The 22,451-nt window shown below is 39.9% G+C and overlaps 1 protein-coding gene across 3 annotated transcripts; it reads left to right on the forward strand.

The window, feature by feature from the left end:
* The first annotated feature begins 7,679 nt into the window (after positions 1–7,679).
* Positions 7,680–22,225, forward strand: LOC111568195 (transmembrane protein 198-like). 3 transcript variants are annotated; one of them, XM_023269708.3, is made up of 6 exons: positions 7,684–8,192; positions 18,712–18,821; positions 18,920–19,172; positions 19,352–19,927; positions 20,877–21,025; positions 21,199–22,225. In XM_023269708.3, exons 3-6 carry the CDS (start codon positions 19,019–19,021, stop codon positions 21,346–21,348), a joined length of 1,029 nt encoding a protein of 342 aa, XP_023125476.2. In that variant the 5' UTR covers positions 7,684–8,192; positions 18,712–18,821; positions 18,920–19,018; the 3' UTR covers positions 21,349–22,225. The 3 variants fall into 3 exon arrangements, with proteins under 3 accessions (XP_023125477.2, XP_023125476.2, XP_023125475.2); XM_023269709.3 differs by lacking the exon at positions 18,712–18,821 and having other exon boundaries at positions 7,680–8,192; positions 20,877–20,954; XM_023269707.3 differs by lacking the exon at positions 18,712–18,821 and having other exon boundaries at positions 7,685–8,192.
* Positions 22,226–22,451: the final 226 nt, after the last annotated feature.

A 22,451-nucleotide genomic window follows, 5' to 3' on the forward strand; every position in this document is an offset into this window, starting at 1 on the left:
ACCTGTGTGCAATTTAGAAATGGTCCAGAAACTTTGATTGTATTCACTGAAAAGTATAGTTAGTGGTGATCAGAAGGTAACATTAGTTTGATCAATGATTTCAACTATTAGTAGAGTTTATGAGGGAAGCAGTTTTGAGAAAAGAGTTATTAGTAAATCAATTCATAGTGCAATCCAGAACATTGAAAGAGGAACTGTTTGAAGAAACAACCAGATGTTTTTGTTTCAGAATAGAAAACGTTTTAAGATATGTAAATTTATTTGTTTTTTTGGATTTTGTTATTGTGTCTTCTGTGTAATTAGATATTCAAAAGTGTCAGTGGTGTTTTTCAAATTTTTTGTCTGTATTTAGATTCATCTTAAAAGTTTAGTCTTGGTCTTTTGTCATTCTTTATGATTTTATATTAGATTAGATGTCCAAATGTTTTGTCTTTTTAATGTGTAATTGTTGAGTGAAAAGTATTATTGGATGTGATGAGTTAAAATATTATTTTCAATATTAAATGTTTAGATAAACTGTTGTAGTTTGTAATTTTAAGAACTTGTAGTAGATTTTAATGTGTAATTGTATATGTAAAGTTTTCATAGTAAATTGTGTTTAATTCCTAGTAAAAGTGTTATTGTCTTTAAGGTGTTTATTTGTAAAGAAACATTTAACTATTTAAATAAGTGTACTAGTGGTCTTTTACTTTTTGTTTGGATAGGCGTAGTGAGAGACAGCTAGACAACGGGGTAGAAATAAGAATGAGGGTAAATCATACAACACGGGGTTGTGAGCGGGAATCGAACCCGGACCTCAGCGTCGGAGATCTAGTACGTAAACCAGTGGCTTAACCTGTTGAGCTATATGGGTGTACATGTTATGTGCTTTAAAACATGTATAAATGCAATAGAATGTGTAGGGGTAGGGTTAGGGTTAGAAAGACGGGTCCTTACAGTTGTAGTACAAAAATAGGGTTAAATAATATGTATACAAATTTATTTTTAATGTCCAAACGAAGCAGCCGAATATTAAGAGAAATTAATCCACGGTTTTCCCGTTGGATGTTGGCCGCTCTATATCACGGCCAACATCCACCGGGAAAACCCCAACTTTATTTTAAGAATTTTTTGGTTAGTTTGACTTAATATTAAATTATGAAAATATGTAAAATTTAATACCCATGTTTTTGTACATTGCTACTGTCAGGACCTGCCACTGTAACCCTAACCCTACCCTAGACTTTCTATTGGATGAACACACGTTTAAAAGCACATAACATGCGTGTCCATATAGCTCTACGGGTTAAGCCACTCACGCATGTACTCGGTCCCTAACGCTGAGGCCCGGGTTCAATTCCCGCTCGCAACCCCGTGCTGTATGCCCTCATTCTTATTTCTACCCCGTTGTCTGCCTGTCTCTCACTACACCTATCGATAAAATAAGTGAAATAGACTACAACACTTATTTACTAAGTTACATCTTTACTTATTAAATAAACTTCTTAAATTACTTCGACTTTTATATTTTGCTACTTTATAAATGTTTTCTTGTCTCAACTTTTTCCCTTTGATTTAATGGCATTTTGTTATGTCGTTTCTTTCTTGATTCTTCTTCTTCTGACAACATTTTAACCCCAACCAGGGGTTGATTGGCCATCTGGCGTACCGGGCGATGCCCGGTGGGCCGAAGCACATTTTTGGGCCGGCACAGGGGGTGTCATAATTTAACCATCATATATAAATATAAATCCTTTTTGTCGATCGCGACGGCCCATTGGTTGATTTTCTTGAAGGACATTGGACTAATCCAATGAAATCTCTCAGCCCTCCTCGGCCCGCCCCTCCCCGGCCTCTTCACCAAAGTCATCAAATTTTGCCGTTTGAGTTGGCCGGAAGTGGAGAGGAGCAAACATGGAGAAACGGCCCAAACGAAAGGGGGGCGCTGAAAAATTGCGCGAATAAACGCTTAAAAGCCTGCAAGTCGATGCAGCAAAATGCTGCTAAGTAATTGACATGTTTGCCGTTGCTTCCACTACTTCACCTGCGGCAGCGACTGCTGTGCCATGATAGAAAAAGAAGCCGAAGTTCAGGGGGAGTCGGAGGAAAAGGAGTAGGAGGAGAAGGAGGACGGAGGGAGAGACGTGACACAGCAGGGACAGATCGACGAGGTCACATTAGCTTTAAAACTATACCTTAACTGATTCCAGCTCTTTTTCTTTTCTTGATCATCTATGCATCTCTCTCTCTATCTTTCTCTCTCTCAATCTTTCTCTTCATACTTTAAGGTTCCATTTTGGTGAAGAGCTCCACTTTAAATTCAAGTTGCTAATTTTGACAGTTTGTAATAAAATTTTAAATAAAGTCCCTGTGAGAAGTGACAGAGTGTATCTTTTTTTTTTTTTTTTTTTTTTACATGGTTACTCTCTTCCACGTAGGCTGCTGCGTTTTTTTTTTTTTTTGAAACAATACAATGTGCACATATATCCTCTGGTATGTCGTATGGCTTGGCATATTGTATAAATAATAATGGTGGGCCACCATGACCAAAAATGCCAGGGCCATATTTTGATCCCAGTCCAGCCCTGGCGCTACCTTGTGGTAGCAAGAAATAGACATTTTTTTACATTTTGATGTACTATTCTTAGCACGTTGACCAGAATCACTTCAAATGTGCTGACATAAGCCAGAACACATTGATGATGATCCCCAGAGAAAATGGTGACTCGTTATCAAGGGGCGTGTCTGTGGCGGCGCGGCGAATTTCGATTTCTCGCCATGAAAATTGAATTATTAATATCTCAGCTGGAAATGATCCAATCTGGACTAAACTTGATGTGATGGACACCAGTCAGGTTCTGAACACATCCACATTCATAAATTTAGAAATACTCATAGCGCCACCTATTGGCGACAGGAAGAAATTGTCATTACATTTGCACGTGCCATTGCCAGAAACTTTGTCATATCATTCAGAAAATTGGTCAGGTGACTGGTTACACCTAGAGGATGCCACAGTGTGAAGATTTTGACGATTCATAAAACGCTGTTGCCGTGGCAACGTATCGTTGCCAGAATAAACAAAGTACTTTTTGACAGGTTAAAAATGGTCATATGCTCGCCAAAATTGCCACACTCATCAGGACTGCTGAGATATTTGATATTTCAGATGAATTGCACATGACTGTTGCAAAATGGCTCCATAGCGCCACCTGGAAAATTTCAAACAGTTACTACGGCCAGTACGTTTTAGCTAAAATTATGAAACTTGGTAGGCTTATGTAACTCGTCAAGACAAACAAAAATGTAATTGACACCCATGCCCAAAACCCAACAGGAAGTCGGCCATTTTGAATTATATGTCATATGTTTTGACGATTTTGGGTCATTTTTAGACATTTTCAAAAGCTATAAACTCAAACAGGGTAACACCGAGAGAGCTGAAATTTGGCCAGGATGTACTCCAGGCATGGGTGATCACAAGTTATCAAAATGCTCACCTTAAATCTGAGGGCGTGGCCATGGCGGCCTCCTGAATTTTGATACTTCGCCATGAAACATCAACTGCTGTGTAACTGCCCTAAACATGCTCCAATCTGCCTCAAACTTTACATGTATGATCAGAGTCCCCCCTGATGACATTCACATGCTGAAATACAGCCACAGTCATAGCGCCACCTGGTGGATGGACAGGAAAAGCTCTAGAAGTAGCCTGAACATGCTCCAATCTGCCTGAAATTTTACACGTGTGATCAGAGTCCAGCCCTCATCACATCCATAGGCCAACATGCACTCTCGGTCGCAGCGCCACCCGGTGGACGTGCGTGGATTCGCCAACCAGCAAGGATGCGAGGACCCGTCCAACGCTGCTTGCAGCTTTAATTTTGCTTTATATTTCTTAACAGTTATTAATAGTTCACTTACTGCTGTTTCTCTGTGGTGATGAAGAAGCACATAAACAAATTAAGGACTGATCTTTTGATATTTGTCTAACTTCTACAGAAATGACACAAGGAAATGTCTTTTGATTCTGCATTCTTCTACCTATGGATCCTGTATTTTGTGTATATCAGCAGTCGCTGCCTGCAGTCCTCCACGTTTTCCAGCTGTGTTGGAGGTGGCCTGTTGTCCTCACATCTGGACCATGTTAGTAACTTCCTGTCACAGCATCTGCTCTGCCCCCATCCCACAGAGCCAGAAGCAGACCTGACAGTCCGCAGATACAGCTCCGAGTTAAGCATGTGAGCACAGTGGGGTGTGGGTGTATTTCATGAAACTTAAGAGGTTAAAGCTATGTTGTTTCCCCTGCTCAGAGAAACGCCTAATAGGTCTCCACGAATTCAAGCTGCACCAGGCTTGGACAGTTTGTATATTAAACAGAGATGACTCATTGTTGTGCGACCAAAAGCAATTATCTGGCGGCTGTATTGCATACACGTGAGTGCCAGATGCATTGTACTAGTCATCAAGGCAAACATTCAGGAAATGGAAACCATAAAACTGCTTTGTTGATGCCAATGACAAGCTGACTTCAAACATGAGGTAAGAAGTGCTGGAAATCATTAGAGTTTTTAAGTTTATATATTCAGTAAATACATGTTTATCTTTTAACAGCTCAGAGGTAATGCTTAGGTTAAAACTTTAGATTACAGTAGGGAAAACAATCATTTAGTGACTGTTCTGTTACAATCACACAAAATTTCTCCTTGGATGATTCATGAAACTAGATGTTGAATTTCCATTTTTTTACTCAGCACTTACTGTCTTTTTTAGCTTAAAACAGCTGCCCTTTATAGCCAAGCAAAGATTGTTGCATCATGTATATTTGACAATGTGTCTACAATGATTCTCTTCCTTCAGGTTAGCTTGGGGCCTGAGGGATGGAAAATACGACCTGATTTGTTTGTCTTCCAATGTTTCTCTTTCCTAGAAGTCACATGGATTGGAACTCAGCATCATGTTAAAACATGACAACAGGAGACGCGTAGCCTTTAGCATTTTTGTCTGATTACATGCGTTTGACAGGCAGTTCATATGCTTTTGTGAAATTGACAGGCTCTAATTGTGGATGTTAAGAACTACCTGGAAACGGAGTAGCATCTCTGCTTAACAGCACCTTGTAGTACTGGAAGCGACACCCAGTCTGGGGCATTTCAATGATTTCAATTGATCTGCTCAATCTAGTGAAACTTGAACACTGTACTAGATCTGACAATAATCTCTGTATGTAAATACAGGCAGAGAACACCGTGCAAACAGTGGTAAACAGTGAATGTGGGTGGGTGTAGGTTGTAACTGTTAGTGTTGTGGTTGGGGCCATGAATAAATAAGACTGTCCCTGTCACAGACACACAGCCACCTCCTGCGGCAGACCTGGCGGAGGAAAAGAAGCGCCCCCACAAACAGCACTCACAGCTGCAGCTCATTCCTGAACTTTCCTGCACAATCCTCAGGCTCCTGTGTCACCAGTTGTTGCTGCTTGTACCCAGCAAATTCCCTGCATGAAGATAAAAGGAGAAACAAATGAGTTAGGCTGTAATTAAATGAGTCCACCTTCACATTTTAACACATGGACCTCATTATGGACAATTGTACATATTAGTCATGTCTTTACTATTTTGTAAAAGGCCTCCATTTTTTTTTAGATGACTTTTATAATGGTTAAAGCATTTACTGATTTTTTATGAAGCAGTTAATCTATTAAATAGGCCCACTTTGAAGTTGTCATGCTATTAAATGTCTCTAATCAGTCATTTTTAGACTATAATAAGTATAAAGTCTTGCACATGTAAGTAAGTGAAGGTTTCCATTTTCTAGTTAGCCAGCAGCATAAAGTCAGTTGTAATTAAGAAAGAATGGACTGTTCTGGTCAAATAAATTAAATTGAATTTGATCCTTTTTTGATCTATGCTTTAAAAACTTACCTATAATTGGATTTTGGCTTAGATGTTTCACAGGATCAGAGGCTGATCTTTACACAAGTTTGTTTTATACAAACAGAAAATGTGCATCCTATTAGATAAACATTAACTCCAGAAACCTGGCAGCACAAATTGTGTTCCAGTTGATTTATGCGCACCTCAAATCATGAGTAAAACATTTATTGGATATTAATATGGCCAAAGCCACAACTTATAAAACTTCTATACAAGATGGCCAATTAGAAAGTTATGTTGTTTAGTTTCTCTGAAGAAAAACACAAAAGAACAATTACTGATTTGGCTAGGGTGAACACAAACACAGCTTCAACCCTATATCAATATAGTCATTTTTAGGCTCTAAATATTGTTGGCCCCAAACATGTAGTGTCAGTCAGACTAGTTTTCATATGCAAAAACAAGAGAAATCAATCAATGAAACAATCAGTCATATTTTATTTATATAGAACTTTTCATACAAACAAAAAATGCAACACAAAGACAGATAATTTTAAAAATGCAATAAAACAGTACAAACAACCCCCACTCCTACCCATTCCCAACCCACACCCAGAGCCAAGTTATCAATAAAAGACTGTAAAACACATGGGAACTAGCTATCCTATTTAACACGCACAATGAGGAAGCACCAGATGAGATAAAATTTTATTTTTATATATATATATATATATATATATATATATATATATATATATATATATAAAGGTAAAATAGGCCAGATAAAATAAAATAAAATAAATAACTATTATATATATAACGATGAAGTCATAAACTGTACATTAAGTAGAATAAAATATGTAAATAGGTAAATAAATAGAGAGGTCAATAAATAAAATTTGTTCTAAGAAGAGTAATGAATAAAAATAAATAAATACAAGAAGAAGAAATACACTAACATTACAAAATTTGGTCAAGTGACTGCAGTGAATCCCAACAGTCCGTTATTATTTGTTTTATGTCCAGTTAACCCTCCTGTTATGTTTGTTGCGCCTATGAAAACTCCACCTTCTGGGTACAATTATCCAAAAATGTCAGATGCCAACCAAAAAAATCCCATTAAAAACATAATTTCTATCTTATTATCAACTCAATTACTAACCATTTAATCAATATTTAGTGTAATGGTGTTCTTTACTTCTCACAGACCATCAGTGGGGATAATTCACTTGGTTTTCATTTTTAAAAAATGCTACTTTTATTAAATTGTGCATTGGCAAGACCTACATATACAATACAATAGTTTAACGTGACAGATTTCTAAAAAAATATATTATACATTTGGATTTTTTCTTCTTTTATGGGCTGATGTTGATAACACCACGAATGAGTCATGAGGATTTGTATTGAAAATAAACTTTATTTAAGCAGCAGGAATGTGTGCAAATATGTGAAATGAGCCATTTTCATTTAATATGTTGATTACATTTATTAAGCTAAGGAGAAGTCTCATACCGAAAAAATACTTTTAAAATTTTTATTTATTTATTTATTTTTAGATTACAGTTTTTTTTGTTATTTTGTTTTGTTTTGTTTGATTTTGTTTTGTTTTGTTTTGTTTTGTTTTGTTTTGTTTTGTTTTGTTTTGTTTTGTTTTGTTTTGTTTTGTTTTGTTTTGTTTTGTTTTGTTTTGACTTTAAAATGGGTCAACATAACAGGAGGGTTAAGTTGAAAAAAAAAATCCTAACCACCCAGCCAGCTCAGGTACAGCTCAGGCCGCCCCCCTCCCTACACCCCCCGCCTTCCAACGGCCCAACGGCCGACGCTGGATGGAGACAGAGAGGGGGATTACCTCGGAGGGAAAACTTTTCCTCCTTTGTTTTTTAAGTGCCGTTTGCTCCAGAGAAGGGGAGAAAAGAAGAGAGAGAGAGAGAGAGAGAGAGAGAGGGCAGGCCGTGTGAGAGAGGCTGGTTCAGGTTTTCCAGAGAGGAGGACCCGGTTCAGTGTGGAGTCACCGACGGGGAGCTTCAACGGTTAATGTAGCCCCGGAGTTGAGCTGCTGAGCGCGGAGAATGGAAACTAGCTAAACCCGCTCACATCTGCCGACGGAGCCTGTTTGAAAAAGATTTGCATAAAGCAGAGAGAGGAACAAAACGATGCCGCTGCTGTCGGTTTACTGCAGCTTGTGAGGTTTAAAAAGAGCCCGGGGACGAGTTGAGAGAAAACCGGTTTTCCCTGGTACCTTAGCGCTGCTTTTGTACCAGTGAATGGTGGGCTGTTGTTCCTGCCTGACAGGGACAAGTTCACGTTACAAGTGGCGGACACACAGACTCAACGGTAAGTTTTAAAACAGTTTATGTAAACTTAGCTAAAAAGTTTATGTGCATGTTGTAGCTGTCTGTATCACTAAGCTAAAGTGCGTCTTAAATGCCAATATTGGGATGTATATTTGTTATTCTCTGTGAATTGTACCGCATATTCATTAGCAGTGATGACTGGTTCTGGTTGAACAATCCAACCACATCACATCCTGACTGATCTCTGCCAAACTCTACAGCTGGAAATGTTTGGAATAACACGTAGGCTGCCTTCATCGGCTGCTCCTCTTTTAAAGTATTTTACACTTGAGGCGCATAATTCAACTTATCCTTCAGCCTTTGAGGACAAAGACATAATGATCCAGGATAATCAAGGCTTTATTGGTGTGCATTCAACCAGGCATTTAGCCCAAAGTCCCACAGCTTTGATCTGCACTGGAGCACAACTCTCCGTTTTAAGTTGGTTATGCAGAAGTTGTACATTTGAAAATGGTAAATAATCTACCTTAAAGGTCTTACCTGAACTAATAAAGCTGTATTTATTCGTTATGTAAGCTCTACAGGTGGTTTGAACCGGATCTTGTCCTACTAATGATGCATTTGAGTACCAACTATACTGAAACATCGCTTTCTTCTAAGGCAAATAGGTCATGTCTCCTTATGGCCCATATAGCGTGCAAAAAGCCCAGCCCTGTGGTTCTGCTGTGTGATCCAGGGTGGGACTGCCTCCTGATTTAATTTTTTTTGGGGCCAGTGTGATGACAGCCTACAAGTCGTGTCTTTACAGGGGAGCACAGTCTGTAGTTAAAGCCCCTCAGTGCACCCCCCTGTCTGCTCTGACCTACTCTGTCAGCCTGCACCAGATGGTTTTGCCCCTTTGAAAAGTCGGAGAGGAAGCCCTTCCCTGCTTTTGGGAAAAGGAGAAGGCAGGAAAGGAGTCATGAAGAGCAGGGGTTGATAAAAGTTACACTGCACATGTTGTTTTTCATTGTGCCTTTTAATTAGCCTGGCACAGCAGTCTCAATTATGTCTTGTCTTTGTTATTAAAATATGCTAACGCCATGTTTAATCTTCAACAATTAAACACAAAATATGACATTTTAGAAAACTAAATACTGAATGCTAAACTTTACTGATAATACATTGAGCGGCTGTAGAAAAAGTATGCACAGCTAAGAGCAGCTGACCTGCACAGCAAAGTATGAATTCTCATTTTATGAGCACAAGCTTTAATTCAGTTTTTGTTTGGATAATGGCTGTGTTTGGATCTGCTTTCATATGTAAGCACAAGCAGTTTTTTCTCCTGCAGAGAACAGGGTTTTATTCTTCTAATCACAGTATTGGCTAGCTGGCCTTTATATCTACATTTCCAAAACTATCTGAGATGGTAGTGTTGGTTTAAGTTCTTTCTTTTTACTTCACATTATATACATATTAAAGCATTTTCGCTTAAGCTGAGAATTCCTAGCTTTAGTGGTAACCTAAATCTCAAGTTGAAAAAGATGACCATCTGGGGCTACCTTAAAATGCAATTTAGTAAGTTATTGAGAAATGGTGTATATTCATGAGTAGTCCGTGGAAACCAGTGATGGAATTATTTCTCCTCTCTTGTTTGCTGTCATGCGTTTGGACCTTTAAGTCACCACAAACACAAATACACTTTCACAATGACGCTATTCAATAAGGATTATTTAAGTGAATTTACCTCAGGAGACTTCAGGACAGTTGTTTTAGCACGTGGCTTTATCTGGCCACATGTTTGTGCCTTCTGCATCTGTCAGTGTTGGCTGCACACTGACTAATCTCTATATCGAGGGGTGACTCTAAGCACGTTTTTATGAATAACAGCAGTGCTAAGGAAGATCTGCACTGTGTAATCTGTTCAAGACACGCTGCTGGGGTTAATCAAATGAATTGCTGTGCTCTGTACCTGGCTTTCTTCCCTGCTAGGAAAGTGTATTCCTGTAACAAAACATTACTTTGCCGAAGTGCAATACCGAAGAACAGCAAGAACACAGACTGCATGTTAAATAGTTCCAGATATGTGATGTCTTTGTTGTGATGTCAAAGGAATTTTATTTCTTCTTTATCTTCCTCACTTTTTTCTTTCCTTTTGTTTGTTCTGACCTGCGTCCTCTGCAGCTGGGCAAGTGTTCTGAAAGTAACATTGAGTTTGAGTCACCTTGCTGAATATGGCTACTCAATAAGATTGTGAATAAATTTTCACAGCAGGCCCAACTCTGGGTTTCAATTGCTTCTCTTTCTTCTTTAAAGGCTGTCACAAAAGTCTGGCAGAGCTGACATGAAAAACAACAAGAGTTTGCGTGAGACTCCGAGACAAAAGGATCTAGAGACTCTTGGGTGCAAGAATACCCCTATTGTCACATGAAAACCACATAAAAAGTGATAGCAGTAATTTTGAAGCATCCATTCATAGGCTACTTATAGTTCTTTAAACATTGGTTATAGCCGTGACATGAGAGGGGCGTTGCGTTGGCTAGCAAAATAGAGGACATACATGATATTTTAGGCTTGTGAGATCGCTGTAGGAGGTACAATTATTGCAGACTGGAATTTTACAAAGAGACTTTAACGGCTGCTCTAAATGATAGAGCTGCAGTAGAAGTGCTGCAGACATATATAGGCGCTGCACTTGGAGGTCTGAACCGTTGCCGTGTTCCGACTCCCCATCCGCTGCTATAGCGGGCCTATCAACGAATGATTACAATTCAATCAGCACTCTATTTTACACTACTTTGGCAGTCTGCCTTAGCAACTCTTTCTTTTCCACCAGCCCCCTTTGTATAAGACAGATGAAGACATGATCTTTATTATACGCTGTAATATTGCTATGAAGTGACCCAAGCTTGATTGTGCAGGGAGGTGGAGGATAAAAGGGAATAACTTTCGCTAAGGACACTTCTGAGTTATTAGTGGTTACATGTAGACGTTGTCCTCAAACCTAGTGTTCATCAGCTGCATGTATTATCTCATGTACAGTGGTGTACTGTCATGCTCTCGCTAACATATGGTCGTCAGACTCCACCACACCGCCTGCTAAATGCTGCTCTCCACCACAGACCTTAATAGAGCATTGTGGAACAGCCCCTCCTTACCGCACACACTGTGCACTCCTTCCTCTACTGCTGTATCACCACTCAAACAAACTGCAGCTTAATGTGTGGATGGATATGACTCCTTCGAATGGATTTCTCTGTGTTAATGGCCATGTGTTGCTCTGACTTACAGTGAACACTCATGCAGCATTGACATGTGACTCTTTTCTAAAGGCTCCTCGTTATGTTTCAGATTTTTTCATGCCCCTTTATAAGTAGCTCTTTGCAGTCTTAAGTTGAAAGACCTCTATTGTTTAGGCTAAAGTCAGACAAGCATGAAATGGAGAGATTATGAGGGGAAAAGAAGTTAGATACTTCTAATTAAATATAACCACAAGTAGACATTGTTGCCTCTCATAGCTACAGGGCAAATGATTTGGTGAAAATATTCACTTGGCTGATTGTTTTGGAATCAGTTCAGATTGTGACTCACATAATGTCACATGAAACTTGTTGAGTGCAACCAAATATTTTAAAATTATGCGCATTTTCATTTCTCTGGGTAATGACCAAGATCTTGGAATTCCAACTGTGCTGTGTGCAAAATCATTATGAGGACTAAAGTGGAACATATTTTTTTCACTCGCTTCCAGGGTTCAAGAAAAATCCATTACACAAAGTGCACATTTTTGTGGCATTTCTTTTGTAGAAAGTAGCTCTTAATTCTGTATATAAGTCAAGTTCTGATTTGGATATCTAGATAGTTGCTGCATTAGTCAAAGTAGCTGAATGCAATGAAAAGACAATAGATAACAGAATAGATGTGGGAATTAGAAGGAGCTGTTGCATCTCAGAGCTGTTCAGTGGAAAATAAGTTCTGTTGATGATGTTGTAGTTAAAAGTTGGCCCTAAAACAGTCCTTCATTGATGGAATACTATGTGGAAAGCTGTCTAAACTGTTTTGAGTGCTCCCACAATGCAATGGCAGTCTACTGGGATATAATTGTCAGGGTTGTCAAACACAAATGTCCATTGTCAGTGTACTAATGCCAAGATATAATTAAGTTTACAGTGTTTGCTCAGCAAAGCAGTTCATGAAAAGCGACTATCAAAAGTTTCAGTTGAGGATTTTTTAAATTTATTTGTTTGTGTTGAATGCATCAATTAGTTTTTTCTGCAGTTGGGAAGTATGAAATTAAGCATAAAATGGAAAAGTTATAAGGAGATAAGTTAGACATTAGTAATTAAAATAACCACAATTGGACATTATTAGGTCCTATAACTAATGGACAAGTTAATTGGCAGTGAAAATAGAAACTTGATTTGGTGGAGAATGGCAAATCTGAATGAAAAAATGTCAGAACAGGTCTAAAAACAAGTGTTTGACACGTGTCACACATTTACTGTGTGTGTGTGTGTGTGTGTGTGTGTGTGTGTGTGTGTGTGTGTGTGTGTGTGTGTGTGTGTGTGTGTGTGTGTGTGTGTGTGTGTGTGTGTGTGTGTGTGTGTGTGTGTGTGTGTGTGTGTGTGTAGTTTTTCAACAGCTAAGAAGTGTGAGTGGGCAAAGGTAAATCTGAACTAATAATTAAAAGAAGTGAACGGGCCTTTGAGCAATTGACTGGTGGTGACATTTTTGGGCATTTAAACTTTGAGCCTTTTTATTTTGAATATGGTTACATGTAACTCATATTGAGAGTTTATTAAGAACACAACCTTTGAGCATTCAAAGTCATTTAAAAGTGAAAACTGGTTATCATGTGGTGCTTTGTTCATTATGCCAGTTGTTACAGTACACAAGCTACGCACAAGGAGCACAGTAGCTGCTATGCACAAAACCCCTGCTGAAAAAGTCTCAACCACGTAAGCTTGGGCACTTCTTACACAAGAGCAAGTGTTATAGATTAGCCTGCGAGCCAGACAGATTACAAGTTTATTTTTATTGAATCACAAGGCTGTGTTTCCTGCAGCGTCCTTATGTATGGCCAAATCAGATCAAATTGTTTGTACTGACAGTTCTATTCTTTTCGGTGGCGCAAAGTACAAGATAACTCCCTTGTTTTTTTCTAGTCTGGGATTCTCAGCTGGAATCTAGAGTGCCGTTTTAGTTGAAAAGAAGCTTTGCTGTTGATATCCCAGGTCTTTGGTCCTGTCTCTGCTCCGTGTCACAAACACAGAGGTCAGTTCCTGCTGAAACCTGATGTTCCACTTCCTCATCTGGTCCTGAGCTTCCTGCTGCTCCATAGCAGGAAGCTCAGTAGTGGGACATTTGATGTCTTGCCCAACATGCTGCAGAGGTTTAGTAGATATTATTGAGAGGATGAGAATAGATTTAGGTATAAATATATATATATATAAAATTTTGTCCTTTGCACAATATGGGCTCATTCGAATGCCCCCACAGTGACAGTTAGTTTTATTGCCATGGTTTCTGTTGTCTAGACTCTGTCAGTCTTTCAGCTGGTTGGGTTGTTTAAGGTGGCGTGATTTATAGCTACAACTGTTAAGACCCCAGAGCATCTTGCATTCTTGGTAGAGTCTTCCAAGTGAAGTTGTCAGACAGCCAAGTCTTAATACTGCAGGTTTTTGGCTTCTCAGCTGGCCCTGGCCGTCAAGTCAGCGGAGCACTCGCAGAATCCTTGGCTGTAATCACATGCGCCCACCCCTTGATTAAACACACCCAAATTAGCTATGTGGGGAACTTCTAGTCGCCCTTGCCTGCTCCTCAGCAGCTGAGCACTCAGATCGGTGCTGCTCAGCCCCCCGCATTGTTTGTTCAAGGGGAGTATACTCAAGGCCAACATAATATTCCGATAGCTCATCTGCAGCTGATACTTACATGTGTGTAAACTCTCCATTCCTGTCAGCCACCTCTTAAGTAAATGGAAGTGATACCTCATTAACCAACTTAAACATTTAACATTTCCTCATTGAAACTCTCTCATTGTACAAGCAGGGGGATTTGAAACTTTTCAAGAATGTCTGAAGTGAAATAGAGAGCGTTTTAGCCACTGTAAGTTGGTTGATCCACCACTTCAGTCCAGACTGGAATATTTGATCATTTGTTTTTAAGTGAAACATGTTAAGCCTTTCAAGTTATTCTACTGTTGTTTTTTTGACATTTTAGATGAAAGAGTTAAGTGGTAGAAAACAAAGGAAGAGAGAGGGGTAACACATGCAAGGCAGGTCTTGGCATTACAGTCATATGTTGTGTGCTGTAGGATATCCCATACTGACAATTTCTTGAGTGATTACTGTAAAAAGTGCTACAGATATATAAATGCCCAGAGGATACATTATGATTACTTTGGTTAACCCTTTACTTTTCACCTAACACCATCAATACACCTAAATTTATTCAGGCCTTTGCTGTATGTTGAGAAAACTAAAACCCAACCTCAGCCGTGCCTGCTATTTGGAGCTAATTTTAAAAATGGTGCTAAAATGTGCCCGGTGGTATAATATCTGCAGGATAACACTTAGACCATTAGCATATTAGCATTATGATCCTACCTTTTAACTCAGTGCTCTGTGATGCCACAATACAGCCTCATAGAGATGCTAACAATGCTGCAGACTCTTAGCCTAGTTGGCTTGTATTGAATTAGTTGCCAGGCAACTTTCGCTTGTAGAAAATCCAGCATTGGGAGGTTTTGGGGCCTCCAGGGACTTCAGTCATTAAGACAGATAGTTCTGCTTCTGGTTAGGACCCCCCTCTCTCCATCACTCACCAGCCCTCTGAAGGCAAATGCTTGGCACCCATCTTAAAGCAAACAACTTGGGATGTAGCAGTTTCCTTGCTGCTCTCAGCAATCTTTATGTGGTCCCCTTTTTTTGTCCGAATGGTTTCCTCTGAGTGCCACTAGAGGTCACAGCATGGGCCTCAGAGTCTTTGTTTTGCCTCATAATAGCACTATTCTCCCACAGCAGCGATGACTTCCAAGCTTGCTAGACATTGGACACCATTGTGATGAAGTGAGGTGGTAACTTGAGGCAGAGACATGGGAGTGTACATGGATGTATGCATGTGTACAGTGAAGTAAATTACTGTTAAAATGATCCTGAAATGTTCACTAGCTCGCACTCACAGTGCTAGCTTTTGGTGGAAAACATTATTTTTACAGTTGCAGTATAAAGTTCAACAGTAACCACATATGTGGTACAAAGGAGGAGGATATGAAATATGAAATGGAACTGTCGCGAATTTAGATTCTCGTGACCATAATTACTATAAAAAATAAGCTACAGTGCAGTGTGAGATGTCTTGATTATTATGTCAGTAAAATTTTGGTGTTTTTGAGTTTGATCGTGTTGTGTGTTACTTTAGTTGTATAGCTTTAGCTAATTTTCTTAATGTATGTAGGAAAACATTGTTTCCTCTACAAAAGTGCATGACAGGAATCAGCTGAGTAGCATAACATTAAATTAGTCTCGTATTAAACTAAGCCAAGTTCCTTACAAGACAAAAAATGCTTAAAATGACAGATGGCAAAAGGTCACCGAACAGGTGATCTCCGTATGTGACGCTCGGTGCAAGAAGCTGGCTGCTGCAGGTGTTTCATATGCAGTCCAACCAGTTGCTCCACAGCAGGTGTCATATTGAATAAAGGCCAACTAGAGTGAAATGCTTCGAGGCAAAGCAGCAATCAACAACATGAAGTGTAATTTACAATAAAAGTCAGCTCTACTTGGAACCAAAGTGTATCTACTGACGTCTGTTGGTTCATTATAGTACACAAATATCTTTGGGGTTCACATTCCAGTTTGGCAGTTTAACAGTTGTAGCAGTGACATTAACAAAACCTGCTCTTCTTCTCATATGACTGCATTTGTAGTAACACGGAGACACAGATCCAGTACCATCCAAACCAGAGGGAAACAAAAGCTCATAACTGTGAGGTTTTCCTGTTCAGAGTCACTAGGATCACAACATTTATAGACAAACACACTAACACATCATATTCACATCTGCTAGAAGTTTAGAGGATGTAGAGTCAACCTCAAAAGGTGTAGAGAATATATGTAAATGTAAAAAAAAACTCTACCAGCTGTCATGTTTGCACTCCAACACCAAACAACATGCTGCCAAGACCCGTGTGTGTAGTTTTATCCCAGAGCATAGTTTGGTTCTTCATTCCCAGTTGGCTTGGGTGGATGTGAAGATTATAGTCTTGATTGTAAACAGAGATCTTGCCGGCACTCATTTTGTTTAAAAAGTTAGATTTTTGTTTTGGCTCTTTCTCATTCTGTTCAGTTTTCTGTTTGTCCTGCTGTAGTCAACAAAAAGCCCCAAACGTTTCAGCTGGTGTTCATCGCAGTTTTGAGAGTTGTTTTTTTCATCCTCTGTTTTTGCTGATATCAATAAGGCATTCAATTGGCTCATTTCAAGTCATTTCATGAGCAAGACCAAATTTGTAGCAAAATAATGAACCTGACAAGTCACAGTTACAGCTTTTATTTTGCTTATTGAGAAACATTAAATGTCAATATTCTCAAAGTATTAACTAAGTGTGTAATATATTAGACATTAAACAGCCTGCAACTAGTCACGTTTTTCTCCTCAGTTGTGAGACATAGCAGTTGTCACTGATAGAAAGCAGAAAGAGGGGAAGAAAAATAGGCACTGTTGGAGCTGAATCCCAATCTACCAGCAAAATAGACTATGCATGAGGTAGCTCCTGTGCGTTCGTTGAATGAAGCAATTGGAGAAGACAGTTAGGTCTCACTATAAATGTTTATTTAACAGAAGATTGAATATCAGAGAACAGAATTCTGGGTCCAGACTCCTTTCCCTAACAGCAACAGAGACACTGTCAGTTCATGAAGTCTGACTACGCCTACTTCCACCCTGACCCAGACTTATATACTACTACAAAATCATGCAAGCTTTTTTGGTGTCTTCTCCCTCTGATTGGCTTCTTCTCTCCTCTTGTGTCCCCTCATGCACAGCTCGTGACCACGCTCCTTGTTCTCCTTCTCACCTCAGGGTGGGGGTAACCCTTCCCCTGAACTGTTGAGCGGGTCCGGTAGTGTAGTCTTCAACAAGAGATACTGTCCTTGTTGATCTCTGAAACACAAATGTTCACACGGCCCCAGACACCCGGTGCTTTTCCACTACAGCATACTACTCTAAGTTACAGCTACTGATATATGTATGTGGACTATTCTAAACTTCTACAATAAAGGCACACCGGTTAATAAACAAAAGTTATACAAGGCACAATAATCCCACAGTACGGAACAACTGCGAGTGCCTGAAGAAGAAGAAAAGAAGAAAACTTTCCAATGGTCTAATTTTTTCCATGTAAAGTCATTCATAGGCAGGACATACAAATTACAGTCTCGTGTTCGAGAAAAAGGCAAAATAGATCTGCCACATGTCAGATTTAAGGTGGGGAAAGTTGGAGGTAAGGAAGGAGAGGTAGAAGATAAACAGGACAAAAGGAGAGGAGCTGGCAGCTATTAAAGAGGAAAGGCTGGACCGACTGTTCCTGACTGTTTGTACGGAGGAGAAAACGTGAGTTAGCTGTAATCGGATCTCAGCTGTGGTGAGCTCATATAAGAGGCCTGCCAGCAGCCTCAGAAAGAGAAGTCCACCCATAAGCCTTTAGCCCCACTGCAGCCCTCTGCGGCTCTCTGCAGGCCTGCCAGCTTAAATATCATATATAATCTTTCAAGACTACTATTTGGTGAACTTCCACCGTGGAAGGGGGAAAGTGGAAGTGAAATGTAAACTAAGTATTATTTTGCATACGGTTAGATGAAAAATTGGGGTTCGGGTCATTTTGAACTGTAGCTTGAAATATTTTGAGCTAAATAGACTATATTTACACATACATGGATATATGGTTTTCACAGGTCGGTAACAACTGCAGCCCTGTTGCAATTTGAAGAAAAGATTTTTCATTTGCCATGAAACCAAAGTTTCATGATAAACAAGAAAAGTACTCAGAGCGCAGTACTCTGCAAAGGCTGCTCAGTCGTTGTATGATTTCCAACAGATGAATTCTTTAAAAAAATTTGTGGTCCACAGCGGTCGATTTTTAGTAGGATTGCAATCATGTGATCGGCAGCAGGCAGCTGACGTAGTGTTCACTTGTAGTCATAGTTATAGTGATGCTGTGCCGCTATCTCGCAATGATACGGAAATCCTAAACAAATCTGTGGATCCAGACTATAAGCTGCATCCCTGCCAAAATCTAATCACTTGGTCTTTGTGTCATTTCTGACCTTCCCTGAAAATTTCATCAGTAATAAAAATAGGAAAATATTATTTGACTGCTTTTTTCCTTACTATTAAATTCTCAAGTGACATTCAAAACTAGATTACTTTAATTGCATTAAAAAATGATTAAATTAAACTTTAATCATGTGACATGACACAACTGTCTGAGCTCATGTCCTTAAACTGTTCTAGAGGAACACAGCTTGCACATGGATTACAGTGAATGAATGACCTGTTGTGTGTTTGCTGTGACATAAAAGGTTTGACTGAGTTGCAGCTGCACATACAGGGCAGCTTGAAGAAGTCACAGTTGACCTGAAGATTTCACACCTCACCTTTACCTCTTGTATACTTGGCTTCTCTGGGTGAGGTGAGATAAAACTGCTTTAGTTCTATTACTTGACTAAAAGCTTACCTGGAGTTGTTACATTTTTTTAAATGATCAACTTTTTGTCTCTTCTGTTCCAGTCACCAAACCTGCTCAAATGGACTTGAGATAACGCCAATTGAAGTTCTTCTCTCATCCTGAACTTCAGCCGGTCCCAGAGCCTTTGACATTCAACCAGAATGGCAGATCCCACTGGGCTGAGCTCAGAAGGGGCGGGGGCAGGTATGGCAGAGGTTGACGCCTGCAGTTTGGAGATAGAGAGGAAGTATGATGTCATCCCCGCCGTCATCTGTTCAATGTGCTGCCTGTTCGGCATCATCTACTGCTTCTTTGGTGAGCAGCCCTGCTGGGGTACAGACTGTATACACATGTGCCAGTGGATGCAGTCTGCTGTGGTTGTTCTTTGCTTACCTTATGGTCATATAATGGGAATTCTGCTTATTAGGCTATTCCTTCCAACTCTCAACTCCCTAATTCCTCATTGTAGCTCCCTTCTGTGTCTCCTCTTCCAGGTTACCGCTGTTTCAAGGCTGTCATGTTTCTCTCTGGCCTGATGTTTGGCTCTGTTATCATTTTTTTGCTGTGCCACAAGGAACATGTGCTGGACACCCAGCTGAGCGTCGAGGCCAGCGCAGGTATCGGCCTCGGTATAGGCCTCCTCTGTGGCCTGGTCACTATGCTGGTGCGAAGCGTCGGCCTCTTCATGACCGGCCTGCTGCTGGGCCTTCTCCTGGCTCTCGCTGCCCTGCTGGTCACTCACCAGTTCTACACACCGACCACGGTCTGGGTGCCGCTGGGTGCTCTTTTGGGAACAGGCATGCTGTTCGCTGTGCTGACACTGCAATGGCAGAAGCTCTTCACCATGCTGTCCACTGCTGTGTTCGGGGCAGCCATCATGACAGTGTGTGCTGATTACTTTGTGGAGATGCTGGCTCTGGCCACACACGTGTATGACTGTTTGCGCCTCACTCCAGGACCAGCGCTCTGCTGGTACAGCTGGGTCATTCTAGGCATCTGGCCTGCGCTCAGCCTCATAGGAGTACTGGTCCAGTGGAAACTGACTGATGACACCTTCTCACACACTGAGGGTAAGGAGGGAATATCATGATGCTTTCACTCTGCTGTAGGTGTGTGTCAGGGCCTGAATTGATCAAATCTTTAAGAATTCTAAGACATCTTTGCTGAGTGTGGTGAATAAAACACATTCATTCAGTGACTCGCTCCTTCTGGAGGTGTTAGAATTAGATTTCAATGTGTCTTTTAATTGATCACGTGATTAACCATTTGTTTGTTCAGAGCAGAAACAGCTAGTGAGAGACTATGTTTGAATTCTTTAATATCTGAATTTGCAATTAACTTCTGAAAACAAAAACAAATGGAGGTAAAATGTAAACTACTAAAATGTTAAGCACTGTTTTGAATACACTTTGAGACTGTAGTTCAATATATTTTAAGCTAAATAAACTCAATTTCCACATGAACTGTAATGTCAGAGCTAGAAATATGAAAAGTGAAGATAGTTTACTTGCCATGAAACCAAAGTTTCATGCTAAATATCATGGAAAAAAAGAAAGGATAAATGAACCGTTTGACTATATGACTGCTTGTGCTTCACACCACACACTGTTCTGAACATACATCTTTAAATATCAAATCAGGGCCAATGATTTATGATTTTCTTGTGTGAATTTTCTATTACCCACATTACCAACTAACATATACATTTTGAAACAATGTGATGTATTTCTGATGTTTCTTAAGTGTCACTGCAAATTGAACACTAACAGACTCTTCTAAATGAAAGGATTTTATCCATCTCTTCATGAAGTCATTCCTTCATTCAGCTTTTATTTAACCTTCAAGTTCTTCAAGGCCAGTCCTGTTTTTAACAAATCTTACAAAAGCTTTTTACTTCAGGTTTGTCGTGTTGAGTAAATGTATCAATTTCTTACTTGAGTTCAGTTCAAACAATATTATTTCTGTTTTTGTCTTTCAAATATTCTGAAAGCTTCCTTTGAATTTCTTTTCCTCTCGTAGTCGTTATCAGTCGGAGACAAAAGAGAGTCCAGCTGATGCGGATTCGAGAGAAGGACGCCAAGAAGCGACAGCAGGCAGGTGGGCAGGAAGGCACTTACCGTCGTAAACCCACCCCAGTGAAACGTTACGCTGGGGATCTACTGGCACCGGTCAGTGTCACCCAACATGGCGTGTGCTGTAGTCATTGTGTTTTTGTAGCATCGGTTTTCCTGACTAGTAAACACAGAAAACTAAAGTAGCGAAAAATTGTTTCTTAATTGTTGTCAAATTGAGGCCATCATTTATGCCTCACTCACCTCTCCCTGTGTTGCTCCTGTCTCAGAGCTACCTGCAAAGTCTGCGGGACAGACAGATGGGCACCGGCACTTCCCTTAGCAGCCTGGGCACCGCCAACCACACCATGATCGACTTGGACTACGACACCGGGTCCACCGTGCCTCTCACTGCTACCACTCCAGTCGTCAGGGTCTGAGCAACGCACAGATAAGAAGGGACTACGTAGTGCTCTCTGGTTCTCCAACGGTGTCTTTCTAACGTAGAGTAGAACCTGTTAACTGCTCCGCTATATAAGGGCTTTTATTGCCTTTAAATTGGTTTGAAGTGAGGATGGACTTTTCTCCAGAGTCAGTTCTGGGTGTTCAGTGAAACCGAATGCTGCTTTCTGGGGAGAAGTGAGAGGTGTCAGGCTCCTGTTAGATGATCCTAAAACCACTGCAACCACTGTGCTTCTCAGAGAAACGCAAACTAACAAAATACGGTCACCCATTTCCACTCATAATGTATTGAATACATAACAGCAAGTTTGAGCCTCAAAAACAGATGTTTTGGTAGTGAATATGGCAAAGCAGTTTGTTTGACATTACGTGTACTGTACTTAAAAAGTTAGTCATTGCCATGAAGTGTTGTGCTATTACTTGTCTTTCTGTTTAACTGTGTGGTCGTAGGATTTGTGGGCAGTTATCATTAAAGTGACTTTTATTTTGTGTATTTTTTTTTAAGATGGAGTTTGGTGAGAAAGTAAAATCTGACGTGAATATGTGGAAATGAGGATCGTTTTTGCAACGTAGCCCCTGTCAGAACACAATAGGTGAAGAATTTAGTCTGTCGTGTATGCTTGTGGAGTCAATTTTTTGTAATTTAATTTATATAATGACCAAGTACATGGTAGTGTTGGGGGGAAAAAAAGGACAAAAAACAAAGCATGTTTGTTGTTAATTTGCAGATTTTTAAATAATTATCCATTTGTTGTTTGAATTTTTCAGGGGCAACGCACTTGTTTCCTGAATCTGTAAATACCTGTTGATAGAAATTTCAAAGATAAATAAATTTGTTTGATAGAAAAGCAAGAAGTTTTTGCTCATCTGTGGAGTCAGTCACTGTTTGTCTCTTTGGCCTCTTAGCAACACTGGCAGCATTACTCACCAGATTTTTCATCGCCAGTAAAGAGGTCATGGGGAGGATTTCCTACTCTGCAATTGGTTGGAGTTGCCATGGCGCCTCCAAAGTTTTTTGCAGACAGCACAATGCAGGACAGACCACCCTTTCATCACAGTGAACATTAAATATTTTTCTACC

Source organism: Amphiprion ocellaris, chromosome 5 (assembly GCF_022539595.1).
Source record: "Amphiprion ocellaris isolate individual 3 ecotype Okinawa chromosome 5, ASM2253959v1, whole genome shotgun sequence".
NCBI lineage: Eukaryota > Metazoa > Chordata > Actinopteri > Pomacentridae > Amphiprion > Amphiprion ocellaris.

What these genes read in the sequence shown, in the direction of transcription:
- LOC111568195 (XM_023269708.3), top strand. Translation starts at nt 19,019, where the DNA reads ATGGCAGATCCCACTGGGCTGAGCTCAGAAGGGGCGGGGGCAGGTATG. An exon ending in CACCTTCTCACACACTGAGG is followed by an intron (nt 19,928 to 20,876) that starts GTAAGGAGGGAA and finishes TTCCTCTCGTAG; the next exon opens with TCGTTATCAGTCGGAGACAA. An exon ending in CTGGGGATCTACTGGCACCG is followed by an intron (nt 21,026 to 21,198) that starts GTCAGTGTCACC and finishes CTCCTGTCTCAG; the next exon opens with AGCTACCTGCAAAGTCTGCG.